Source organism: Saccostrea cucullata, unplaced genomic scaffold (genome assembly GCF_032062105.1).
Source record: "Saccostrea cucullata isolate Sc308-1 unplaced genomic scaffold, CSIRO_AGI_Scuc_v1 ctg341, whole genome shotgun sequence".
Lineage (NCBI taxonomy): Eukaryota > Metazoa > Mollusca > Bivalvia > Ostreida > Ostreidae > Saccostrea > Saccostrea cuccullata.
Window position 1 is genome coordinate 340,199 of NW_026930542.1, and position 13,875 is coordinate 354,073.

General features: G+C 34.0%; 1 protein-coding gene across 5 annotated transcripts in view; it reads left to right on the forward strand.

Moving 5' to 3' along the window:
- Nucleotides 1-13,648, forward strand: part of LOC134228948 (protein Fe65 homolog) — a 59,185-nt gene extending 45,537 nt beyond the window's left edge. For 3 of the 5 annotated variants that reach the window (XM_062710647.1, XM_062710648.1, XM_062710644.1), the window contains 12 exons: nucleotides 1,001-1,171; nucleotides 1,835-1,959; nucleotides 2,173-2,380; nucleotides 2,594-2,721; nucleotides 3,532-3,779; nucleotides 4,102-4,188; nucleotides 4,319-4,434; nucleotides 8,207-8,280; nucleotides 9,429-9,537; nucleotides 9,846-9,911; nucleotides 10,201-10,362; nucleotides 10,744-13,648. In XM_062710647.1, coding sequence (XP_062566631.1) covers nucleotides 1,001-1,171; nucleotides 1,835-1,959; nucleotides 2,173-2,380; nucleotides 2,594-2,721; nucleotides 3,532-3,779; nucleotides 4,102-4,188; nucleotides 4,319-4,434; nucleotides 8,207-8,280; nucleotides 9,429-9,537; nucleotides 9,846-9,911; nucleotides 10,201-10,341 — 1,473 coding nt within the window. In that variant the 3' untranslated portion in view covers nucleotides 10,342-10,362; nucleotides 10,744-13,648. Of the gene's footprint in view, nucleotides 1-1,000; nucleotides 1,172-1,834; nucleotides 1,960-2,172; nucleotides 2,381-2,593; nucleotides 2,722-3,531; nucleotides 3,780-4,101; nucleotides 4,189-4,318; nucleotides 4,435-8,206; nucleotides 8,281-9,428; nucleotides 9,538-9,845; nucleotides 9,912-10,200; nucleotides 10,363-10,741 lie in introns of all 5 variants that reach the window. The other 2 variants (XM_062710645.1, XM_062710646.1) reach the window with 2 other exon arrangements.
- Nucleotides 13,649-13,875: the final 227 nt, after the last annotated feature.

A 13,875-nucleotide genomic window follows, 5' to 3' on the forward strand; every position in this document is an offset into this window, starting at 1 on the left:
GATAAGTTCCTAAATATATAAACAACTTCAAAAATAAATGCTAGCATTGAAGTTTCAAGTAACAAAAGGAAATAGATTTGTTTGTATGTAAGGCCATGATTTACAAAATAGATTTTATACATGATGTCTTTTTTATCCATCAAATCAAATACTGCAAGGCTAGGGATTCTGGTCTTTGCCAGTTGCATCCCAATTCTTTTATATCGGTGCCAGTAGTAAAGAAGATGCCAGACAAAGATTTTATGTGAATGGAGGATGCAATATGCATTATCTGTCACAAGTAATTTTTGAAAGACTTTCTTGAAATCATAGCAACTGAAAGTTATGTGTGAAAAAAAGAAAAATAATGGCTCAAAGTGAACTTCAGATAATTAAAGGATTGACCATCCTGGTGCCAGTAGAGGAAATGTGATAAAGGATGTAGTGTAGAGACTGTGACAAAGCCCATTCCTGTAATCAGGATTGAAGATCTTGTTATCCAACAAGTCACAGTCTTCAAAAACAGGGCTTCACGTTGTCATGCGATGGGAGAGTCCCATTGTCTTGAGATGCTCTTGATCTGCAGTTTTTGAGGATTATTTATTAGCACAAAATAAAGATACACTGCGTACGTTTTACTGCAATCGTGTAATTAGAACTCTCTCCAGTGTCTCCTCTGATATTGATCCACGGAACTTGTTGGGCCCTTGTCTGATGTTGCAGTGATTAACTGTTGCTTTAGATGACAGGGTTTCATGAATCTGATTGTCACTGTAGTATTTCTGCGATCCCTACTTACATCCGGCCATAATCTTTATTTTAGCTCTCCAGTCTTCCTAAAGATTTCTCTCCACAAGTAGTGCACTTTAAATTGAAATGAAGAAGCCTCACAAATTGTTACAGACATGATTATGTAACCTGTTTCATTGTCTGATTGGTTTTCTTGTTGACCCTGTTTGATTGGATTTCTTGTTGACCTTGTCTGATTAGTCTGATTACTTTTCTTGTTGACCTTTTGTAGGACGCTCCAGAGAAAGTGGTGCTGCCCGCAGGGTGGGAGAAATGTGAGGATGAGGAGGGGGCGTATTACTGGCACATAAAGAGTGGGACCATCCAGAGGGAGCCACCATCACCGGCACCACCCGACGTCAAACAGACCACACTCAGGTCACTGAGTGTTAAGAGTAATTCAGTAGGTTCCATTTGTTATATGCTCTTAATCTGTATTTATATTATATACATGTTTTATGTTGGAGCCTGATACTGAAATTATTCTGAATACTAATACTGTAATATTACTGTAATAATATTTTCGCCTCATCTTATTTTTGCCATTTTACATATGCGAACAGTTTTGCCCTGCTTTGAATTCACCCAGACACAGTTCTGCTTAAGAGATAATACTATTTTGTGTCAATTCCCCCTGTTTTAAATTTGCCCAATTGTGACAATGGTGAAAGGGGAAAAAATAAAAAATAAAATTAAAAAATAAAATGGGGATGAAAAATTTCCTGTATACAATATTTTATAAGGTTTATGGATGTTAATGTATATGGGAACTGCATGTCCCAGTCTAAAACTAATTTTATGATAACTTCAAAATATGGATATTGAAATTTACCACATATTTGTGTAGATTCATTAAATCCAAGTGAATTAGAACCTTAAAAATACAGGGGTTTTTAAAGAATCTTGCCCAGAATCCCCCGTAAAATTTAATTTATATCTGTAAATTCATTATATCGGTGTTCATATTAAACAATTTTTACTTTACCGGGTATATGCTTTAATTCCATTTATGTTTTATAATGATTTTGTGTTACAATCTGGTAAACATTTGTCTATATCCTTACAGAGTTCTGGCTCTACCAATGGATCAGTCCCCTCCAGTCCCTCTAGTGTATCCTCCAATACAGAGGACCCACTCAAGGCTTTTGAAGGTCATGCCCTACAGTATGCTGCAAAATCACTGCAAAACATGTAAGTACTAGATGTATTAGCTTTGCTTGTTGCGTGAAATGTATTTTAAAAAGATTTTAAACTATTAGTCTTTCCAATCAAATTCAGACTGTACAATTCAAATGACTTTGTAGATTACTATGACATAAGGGACACTACTTTGGTAAACATAAAAGTATGACCACAGTTTTATTTCTTTTTATCAATAAATGATTATGATTTTTTATTACCTAGTTCCACAAAGCAGGAGGTACAACCAGAACAAAAGAAAACTGACCCCCATGAGAAGCCAGTGCGGTTTGCGGTTCAGTCACTCGGTTGGGTCCGGATAGCGGAGGAAGATTTGACGCCAGAGAGAAGTAGCCGAGCCGTCAATAAATGTATCGTCGATTTGTCATTTGGCAGGAATGATATCAATGACGTGGTCGGCCGTTGGGGAGATGTAGGTTTCCTGGAATAATTCTCTTTGATTTCTCAATATTGAGTATACAGATTTTGCAGTAATCCAAAAAATGTACATGTGTGGATCAATGTCTTGCAGATATTTGTTCTTACAAACATAAATGTTATGTTTACAAAGTAGATACCACGGTTCGGTGATGTAAAAATTTCTGATTTATGAAATTTTTATCTTAATTTCTTGATTTCTTGTTAGGGTAAGGATCTGTACATGGACCTAGACAAAGACAGTCTGAGGTTGGTGGACACCCAGGATTTCACCACCCTGAACTCACAGCCCATACAGTCCATCAGGGTCTGGGGGGTGGGCAGGGACAATGGGCGGTAGGTATCTAAATATGGAAATCTAAAATGTTCTGTAGTGCAGTTCATTATAAATACTTGAATATGGGTAAAATGATTAAAAATGTCTACGTTTATGTACATATGATTTAAAAAAAACATGATAATTAATTTTCATGGTTAGATAAAATTGTCTGAACATCACTGAAATTCCCGGTACTTGAATTTCAACTTCATTTCTTTTTTTCAAACAATCACAGGGAGAGGTAATATGTTGTATTTTGTTTGTATACTTGTATGTATTAGATGTTTTTGTATTAGGCCAAGATAAATAAATAGTGTGTTCCCTATTCCAACCTTAGAAAAAATAGGGTAGGTAGGTAGGGAAAACATTTTATTTTATTTTAACATTGTCAAAACATTTCCGCTGAATGTGTATAGGATATACATTTTCTCATACACAGAAGTGATTGAAATTAAACTTTATAATAAAATAACTGGATTTATTTACTTTTGGATAGATATTAGTGGATAAATTTTTTTAGGGTTGGCTCATATATTTTATGGTCTGTTGGGGAACTGGAAGCACACAGTTTATTTATCTATGCCTCACAGGCACAAAAAATTGTACTAAAAATGAAAAACACAAACAGTTTGACATATGCAACAGTGTTAAGTAATGTCATCCAAATTATGTTTTCTGGTGAATCAGTAGCGTGTTTAGGCATTTGGTGTAAATTTTCTTTAAATTCTTTGTTAATTCAAATGTTTTTGCTTGAAACTTTTTGCAATTGTCTCTGTTTACCAGAAGTGTGTGTAAGTAAGTCAACTAAGTATGATTTAATTGTACAGAGATTTTGCCTACGTTGCTCGTGATAAGACAACAAGGAAACATATGTGTCACGTGTTTCGCTGCGACACCCCAGCGCGACACATTGCCAACACTCTGAGAGACATCTGTAAAAAGATCATGTTGGAGCGGCACTTAGAACAGAATGCAGTGGTTCAGCGACTTAGTCGTCCCACTGACCTCCCTAACCTGGACAAAGCTAATGGACAGACAAACGGACAAAAGCTGTCCTTCCAGAGCCTCTACAGCAGTAAGTCATGGAACAAGAAAATATTTTTCCTCTCTGTAAATCTATCTGTATACATAGCTGTAGTGGAGTATAAGCATAATGAAGTTGGCTACAATTTATTTTCATTATTCATACATGAATAAATCGTGTGATAAGCGTACCTGGTATTACATTAAGCAAAATCGAATGCTCCTAAAAAAAATTCACAGTCCTTTGTGAAATTTTTAATGGAGCTTAAGAATCTGAATTTAATCATCTTTTTATTTAGGTTTATAATGAAATTTAGATAATTTCAACTTTTATTGAAGTCTATGCAAATTATTTAACAATGATATATTTCTAGGTATTTCCTTTCCTACCCCAATGGAGGAACCTAAGAAAATTATCCGCTGCCACTATCTTGGGATGGAAATGGTCTCAAAGCCTACAGGTAAAAATTCCTGTCAGATTTTTAAAAAGAAGTTTACCAGGATTTACAGTTTTGTTTTATAATTGACAAAGAAAATAATAAACTAATTTTGATGAAAATACCTATAATTTAATCCTGGTTTGTTTGGTAGGGACTGATGTTCTAAACAATGCCATTGAGTCTCTGTACAGTCGGATCCCACCTGAGAAATGGATCTTTGTTGACGTAGCAATAGCACCCTCCACTCTCACCATCACAGAACATGGGGTAAATGTCAGGGGGTACCTCAGCTGGTACCTTGTCTGGTTCTAACAGATATTTCACAGTCTTCCCAGATAGCAAGCTTACGTTGGACCAATGTCAGCCCAACGGTGAAAATTACGTTGGCCCTCTGTTAGTTTTATTTGTTGGCCCAACATCATCTTGCTCATCGGCCCACCGTTCGACCAACAAGTTGGCTCGACGTTGGGCCAACATTTGAAGGTTGGTAATCTGACATTGGTCCTACAGTGGCCCAACGTATAACTTCTTGTTGGCCCAATGTTGGTTCAATGTTATTTATGTTGGACAAACGTTGGCCGTATTTGGCAAATTATTTTCGATTCACTTATTTTTTTAATCAATTACACAATATGAATTCCAGTTCTGTGACATTTTTTATTTCCATAATAACGAGTAAATCACAATTAATTTATTAAATCCTGCATGGACAATTAACTAGTTCTTCAAATAAATGTTGTTTTTGTCACTCCTGTATATTTAATGAAACCAATACATGTAACAGGAAGGTGGTTCAAAGTCTATCCAATATATCACTACATTTACAACCATTCTTAAATGGTATCCGGTGTTCAAATATGTGCAACTTTGGAATCATTAACTCCTTTCTTCCCCTTGTTTATGTTATTGTTTCTTTGTCTATAAAATACATGTCCTCCACACAGTTTAATCACTCACTGCATGTCCAGTAAATTCCATACATCAATGGTCTTGTAACAGAAAGGGTTTTCTCTCCACCATGCAGTTGCTATAAGCGATACAAAATTTAAAATATATACATGTGTTAGTTTAATCAATTCAAAAATGATTTCTCTTAGTACTCAGATAAGTAATAATTAACTAGATTACTAATAAACTATATGAAAACTTTGGAAAGTGTAACTTTTGTAAAACTTGTTCAACATGTTCAATGTTACAAATTATGCCCAAGTTAATAATTTCAAAAACATAAACTTCCATCAATAACACATAAAACATCTATACTTACATTTCAAGAGCTAAACAATCCGTTTTCTCTTTCTTACGTTTCAAAGCAGACAAGTACACCTATATGCTTTGTTCAAATGTTGCAAGCGATAAATTGTGACCACTCCGAGTTTACCAAACAGAACTGATTAGGATGCCCGTTTCCTAGGAAACCGGCCAGTCACCTGCTGTGCAAGTGGATTTCAACACTGACCTAATTATCTGAAGCTCTAAAATTCAGCACTTTAAGTTTCACGGTGCTAAATATAGAATCTCCAAAATTTTATTATGTGCAGAATAAAACTTCTACATATACATGATATATGATATATACTCTTCAAAAAAAGAAACGCATAGTAGGAATAATGTCCTGAAAATTTGTGATAGTTTTGTCATACCTTTTATTTTTGTATGGATACGATGTATTCGAGTGGAATGAATGATTTTTTAATGCAATTGTTAACTTTACAGCTATTCTACAAGTCTCACAGACAAAAAGACCTGATTTTGCAAAATTTCCCCCAAAATTTTTATCTCAATTTTCATTTGTTGAATTCCGATGCAATTCCTTCTGGTACAAAGGGGCTATCAAAAGCGGGGGTTCTCGAAATTTTGAATCTGGTTTTATCTGAAAAAATGACGCTTCCAAAAATTGCTACATCTGAATGTTACGTGGCACAAAAAAGAAAATTGGCGACTGGAAGCAGGGGCACAGCAATCTGCAACTGCAGGAGGTTTTTATGTTACACACTGACCATATCTAACCTATAAAACATAAACCATTAACCTCGAACACCCAATGTTCGCAAAAAATATGGAAGACTACGTGTGACATCAGCAGCACAGCATCACGTCCGAGGATTACGCAAATTGCATAAATGAAATGCAAGGACGTCATCTAAAGCATTATCTATCCCTGAACTGCACAGATCATCTAACAAGGCCGTTTCAGTTGACTACGTATTATTGCAAGAGGATTACTCATGCCATTGTTACTACCCCACAACACCCCAAATATCGACTTCAAAGATCTCATATGAATTGAGTATGACCACAGCTTGACTGTTGAATATTTTTGTTAACCTACTAGTCCAAAATGTTAATCCGAAAGCCTCTTATAAGTTTAAGAGTGCTTATGCTTGTTAATGAAGGTGAGATAGATAATTGCCTCCAGGACGTTAAAAAAGTTGGTGGTGGTGGTAATGTTATGATATGGAAAATGGTATTATAAGAAAGTAAGAATGATTTGGTTCGAATTCAATGGACTTTGATGGAATAAGGCACTCTAACCATGTTCTACCTACACATACCCATTCAATTTTGCAGCATCCTAGAGCCGTATTGCAATCTCACAATACACAGCCACATATGGCTTGTTCGACATACCCATTCTTGCAAAGAAACACCAACCTGTTTCAGTCACAGTCATCTTAATCGTTAGATTTAATCCAAATAAAGCAGCATTGGACAAAATGGATTGACATGATTTGCCAAAGACAATCGCATCCCCAGACTCTGCAACAGCTGACTGAAGTTCTACATTTGGAGTGGGAGAGTATTCCTATACAGTTTTCATTACACACATTTGCTCCCATTAGATGCCGTTTGTGGCTATAATTACCAGATATTGATCTTTAATGGTCTTAAACTGACTATAATTTTAAATTTGTTGAGTAATTATGAAATTTAGATAATATTCCTGTTGCTTACCACATTTCTGTTTTATCAATGCATCATTTTACGAAGTAATATTTATGTTCAATGTGTCACTAAAATTCTATGATGCGTTTCTTTTTTTGAAGAGTATATTTGCAATGGTCTTGAATAATAATAACATATAAGAATCATCAAAAGTACATCATATGATTTTCATAAATAAGGTTTTGGAATAATATTTCGTTTTTTAAATTGGTAATCAATGCATGAGTTATTAAGTTTAATTCATCCTTACATAACTTTTTAATTAAATTGAGCTGTCTCTATTTAAAGAAGCTTAGAATAGGTGGTTCTGAAACATACAAATTTAAAGAATTGTGCGTAATGAACATATCACCTACATGCACTTATTTGTTTTTTCCCCTATTTTCACATTGTTGGACCAGCGCTGGGCCAACGTTCAAAGCCCGATCAATGCCAGATTATAATCAAAATTTACTTCATTTTGCCAACATTGGACAGATGATTACATATGCCCAATACACATTGGCCATGTTTCATGTCGCCATTACTTGGTTGATGTTCGGCCAACATTATGGATCTCCAGTCGCAATGGTTTTAATTTATGCCAATACTCGGTCGGACCTACGCTGGGCCAACGTCGAATTCCCAACATACAGTGGCCACATGTCATGCCAACATTAACTACATTGGGCCAACATTGGACCGATAATTACATGCCCAACACACATTGGCCATGTTTCATGTCAACATTACTTGGTTGGTCCTAAGATGGGCCAACATTATACATCCCAACACGCAATAATCTTAATTTATGCCAACGTGTACTCGGTCGGACCTACGGTGGGCCAACATCGAATTCCCAATATACAGTGGCCACATTTCATGCCAACATTTACTACAATTGGCCAACATTGGCCCAGCATCACATAATCAGCACCGACGGACCGGCTTTCATGCCAGCATAGCATTTGTTGGGCCAATGTTGGACCAACGTTAACAACTCAACACCAACACTATACCAACCTACCAACCATCAACCAACGTTGGCCCGATGTAGTCTTGCTATCTGGGTTATTGCTGAGGACAGAAAATAATGGAGTGTTGTATTTTGTAGAAGCCAGAAAACAGAGTAGATGATTGTCGCATCAGATATCTGTCATTTATGGGAATAGCCATGGAGAATGCTAAGTAAGTGTTGCACTAGTATACTTGTGTTTAGGAATTACCAGTTTAGTCGTGTTTAGTGGTCTATTTTAGGTAGCAAACTTTCAGAGTTGGCGAAAGAGGTAAAAAAATCTGTTGGACACAGTGTCCTACAGATTGTCAAAAAATTACAGGACACACTAAAAATTTGCCGGACCAAATGTAAAAACAACAAAATGTGAAATTGAAATCGATATGTGATTGGTGGAACTCTTTCGCGTTGGAGGTAGAAAATGTCTTTTGGAGATGGGGACAATGTGCTAGTGATTATAATGCAAAATGGATCATTGTGGAGTTTATAAAGACAGATAAGATAAAAATTTGGTATGGAAGCTAGTCCTCAGATGATACATTTTTAACGATTATTTTTCACTAAGCTCATTAATTTTTACTGAAAATCATTACTTTTGAAAGCTAATAAAATACTCTAAACTTTCCTTATTTGGCAATCTACTATCTGGTCAGCAGTTCAACCTTTGGCAATACTGTAAACCAACTTTTATTCGCGAGTTTATGAGGGTAAAGTAGTTTGTGACGATTTATTTTCGCGATAAAGACATTTTTGTTCTGCTGTTTATAGACACAAGGATTTTTAGGATTGGTTCGCGGCGATAAATATTCGCGATGTAGAGGCTGTCGCGAAAGTCGCGAAATTTTCTCGCACGCGAATAAAAGTTGGTTTACAGTACATTGTTACAATGGCATAATGTTTGTTCGAATCATTCAATTGTCACTACTGTAAACAATGTTATGAATGTGAGATTTAGAGCTTTCTCAACTCTCCGACAAAAGAGTGGTAGTAAGTTCGATAACTGGGAGGTACTCGCCATACTACTACAATACTTGTATGGTGTAAAACTGTTACAGATTCAATTTCACAAAGTTTTGAACAATAATGCATTATTTCATTAAAATTCTTTTATTATATTTTACTATTGATTCTGAAATATCTACTGGACACAGTGTCCGGCATGGTTCTGGAAACTATCGGACTCGGACGAAATTTACCGCAGATCGCCGGTGGGCCGGTGTCTGTCGCCAACTCTGAACTTTGTAGGACTAAGTTTTAGCTCATGCTGGTTATATGTTCATGAAGATAGAGAACATTTACCGGTACATTGATCTTGTTACAGATTGGGAGGTTTCATCATACATGGGGCTGAGGACCAGTTTTATGCTCACGTGTTCCACTGTGAGCCGTCAGCGGGACCTCTGTGTAAAACGATAGAGGCAGCTTGTAAGGTACGAATATTATATTGGAATTTAATTCTGATAAAGGCATCAAATATGACAAGTATTTCACAGTCAGCTGACTGAAATCAAAACTTGCAAACACAACAAGTCAAAGAAATATCACTTGTGGTTGAAGTTAAGTCATTGTCCTCCTTTCTATGGTTTGTCATATCTAGGATTTTTTTTCGATGAGTTAATTGTTTTCTGATAAGCAGTCATAGACCTGTAACCTATATTTTAAAGATATAAATATTTGCTTGTCATTGTTGAGAGGTGAAAAAGACAGTCATGATATATTACTGTAATTCATTTTCTAGCTACGGTTCCAGAAATATTTAGATGCACATGGAATTCAGACTCCAACTCCGACACAGAAAAACAAGGTCTGTTTATAATAAACATTTCTTTGTTTTGTTTTGTTTTATATATTGTGGTGACCTGTTTCCTTATCAGTCACATTTCTGTTGTTGATATCTTTTATAATAATTATATGTATCGTTCCAATATGGAAACAAGATATATATTATTTGGTTTTGTGATTTTTACCTTTTGTATTAATTTTGTAGCTATTCTTATTTTTTTTTTCTTCATATTTTTAATTTGCTTATCATTTATTGTCTCTATCTGGGCTTATGGTATTTGATTTGCATGTTATTTTGTTGTGGTCTGTAGTTGGAGAATATAGGGGCAACCTTCAAAGCCGGGGTGAAGGCCAGTGCGGAGGGGGTACAGTCGGGGGTCAAGGCCAGTCTCCATGGAGTTCAGTCTGTGTTCAGTTTACTTAAAAGTAAAGTCAAATCTGACCCCACGTGATGAGCTTTATCACATGTGTAGGTACACAGTCTTCAAGGATATGCAATATTCAGTCTTCATGTACTGTTTTAACAAAATAAAAGTTTCTAATGAAAGCAAAACTTCTGCATTAAATTATGAATACCAGTAAATGTTAAAAGTGATTTTTAAAATATATCCTTCTAGTTTCAAGAAATAAAGTTTGCATGAGTTTAAATAATTTTTATTATTATGTAAATTTATTACTGTATATATCTGTTGTGTAATGTTTAATGAAATCAAACAAGAGAAGTTCTGGAAATTTTAAGTCCAGATATGCTCTCTATCTTGAAGACAGGACAAAAAATAGCAGGTATATCCAGAAGATTTCCAAAACTAAGAACACAGTTAATCTATGAGTGTTTTTGTTTGTGTTTTCCAGAGTTTTGGTGCTTGCTTTCGACACAGTGTTCAGAGCTTTGTGGAGAACTTGAAGTCCCCTGTCAAATAAGTCTTAAAGCAAGAAATTGTTTCCAGCAGGATGCTTACAAAGAAGACAACATATGCTGATCTACAACTTGTAACTTATAGCTACATTAGAACTGTTGTATTTGATGGTGTTCATTGAAAGGAATAAGTCCAGCATTATAAATTATATTGTGTAAGGTGATATGCAAACAGTCTGTACTAGCTTGTGAATATTTTATAGTGGTCTCTGAATAGAAGACTCTAAAACTTAGTTTTTGGATACAGTATTTACCAATGAATCTCCTTTTTTCCAGTTGATTTTTTTTTTTATTATTAAAAATCTGAGTGTTGCTTGGGATATAAAGATGAGCAAGTAATTATGAAAATCTTAAATCAAGCTGGAATCCTGAAATGATTGACAATGAAGAAAAGCTTCCTATGAAAATATACTGATGCTGCATTCCACATTTTTGTAATTGCATGTAAAAGTTTCTATTACTTCTTGTAAGCTTTAATTTTGTATGATATTTTTATACATGTAAATGTCTGCCAAATCTCTGTTTTGTTAATGGTTGAATTTTATACTGTAAATTTTTATAGCCTCTGGTTTGATTTTTTTTTCAGTCCTTGCCTTTGTTATCAAGCAGGTATATTTTTATATAGCTGTATTATTTTGTTTTTAAAAGTTATAAAAGCCACCATTGAAAAGGGTATTTTCATTGTTTTGCAAAACTTGATTGAGGACCAGTTAAATATTAGCTAATGTGATATTGGTATGGGCATTTGTACTTAGTTGTATGCTATGTATACAAGTTCATTTTATTTCTTCCATTGTGTTTAAATATGTACATGGTCTATACATAGGATTAATTCGTTTGTAGAATGCTATTTAATACATTTAATTAATTATGAGTTGATTTACTGCTAACATGCTTAATTTTTATACTTATGCCACCTTATATACTCACTGATTTTTTTTTATCCTGATGTTGCTTTTACCAATGATTTGCCATATTGTTGTTTTCCGATTTATACCCATGTGCAATATCAAGTGTTTTCAGGTGTAGAGGCCATTTTACAGCATATGAACACTAATTGTAACAGTTTTAATCATTGATTTGTGTAATGTCTTGTTTTTCTGAAATACGTATCTTTTAGTACATTTCTGTGAATACGTCTGTGATGAGAAACTTAGAGTTTTCAATAGACTTGAATTGCATGTGAGTTATTTCCCTTTGGCCACCAAATTGGAGTTACCATGCTCCCAGGTTATAAATAAAATGTCATACAGTTCACTAGGGCATAGAAAAGACTTTTTCAGAGAAATTTGCCTTAACTGAAGCCTCCATTAATTCATGATTTTTTATTTGAAAAGGGTTTAATAATAAATTCCTGCTGACCTGCTTCATGTTTTGAATTTGATTTTTAAAAAAAATTCTCACTTTGACCTCATACAATGGAAGTGCTGGCTAAGGGGAATAATTCCAACAGATATATCTGTACATATGTATAATTGCTTGATTTTTTTCGAAGAAAAATTTCATTGGAATAGTTATTGAAAAATTCTTTTAAAAAATCCTAGTTCCATTTTCTAAGGATTTGGTAATCTAGTTGCCATTCTTTAAATCTCGGTAAAACTTGGTTTTAGTGAAGTCCTAGGGACCTATGGAGTGACTTAAATCTAGTGAATTGTCAATGTATTTTCTTTCAAGTATGACTACTGAATATGTTAATAGAAGTATTCAATGCAAAACTGGCAAACCTAAGTAATCTAATGATTTAAATTTTCAATGTAAATACCTACAAAAAAATTTATGTCAAATATGTATTTTAAGTTTTGAGGTTGATAGTTTGTTATGAAAGTTGCTGTAAACCTTTCATCATAACTGTAAAGTTTTACAAAGAATAGTTATTAGAAATTTGCCAGGGATCCCAAAAGCTATGCTTTATCCATAAATCCTCTATATCTGTGAATATGCTATATCCATGTTTCTACTAAATTTTTACTGTAGAGGTTGTTGCCATTTTCCCATTCAATGACACTGTTGTGTAACAAGGTTGTGTTTTATTATTTATAATGGTATCTATTAATGACTAGAAAATCAAAATACTACTGTTATTATTAAGATTTGTTTTCATTTTTAGAATTTATACTGTTGTTGTTTCTTAATAATGAGTTGTTTTTTTTAATTTGCAACCAGTTTTTCTTAGATTTTATGCAAAGTAATGCTATCTCATGTTGGTTAGAATGTATGTATAAGTACTGAATGGATGTGTCATTCAGCATAAATTGTATTCCCATCTGTAATTCTTACACATTTATCCTATGTATCCTAAAAACTAAGTTTTGCTAAAGTATTTTTGACTGGAATTTGAACGTTTTGAAAACCTCTTCTCAACCATCAAACATTAGGAAAAATTTTAACATTTTCCAGTGAGACTTCACATTTAAAATTTGTATAAATAATCAAATATATTGGCGTGGGTGATCATTGTTAACTTATACATGTATACATAAATTACTAAATCAGATGTTATTGTATGTTAATCTTTTACTTTTTCTTTTAGCATAATAGAAATTGTCTACAAAGTTTAGTCCATAAATGAAGATTGTTTGTATATACATACTTGTACATGTACAATATGTACTACAATTATTATTAATGCATATTATTCTTATTTTCCAAGTTAATCTTTTGGACTTTTAACTTAGGAGTAAAAATGTTCCTTTCTTCAAACTGTTTGTAATTCTGTATGTAATCAAATTATTTTGGCTTGTCATTTACAATGTATGTTATATTGTGAGTGTGATGATAGACAAGGATATAAGGTAAAGGCAAATCTTTTTATTAAGGACTCCAATAAACTGCACGCTTCATTATTATGACTCTTCTAAATGCTTTCAATTCAGGACAAAATCTGTGGCAAACAGATTGAGAATTAACATTGATGATCGTAAATTGAAAAACAATGTTTTAGACTTTCAGTACAATTTTCTGAATTTTTTCACTGTTCAATAATTTGACGCTTCATAACTGGCAAAATAAACTATTGGAGAAATAATTCTTAAACAGCATATCCAAATAAATTCACTTCCTTGAAAGCCCT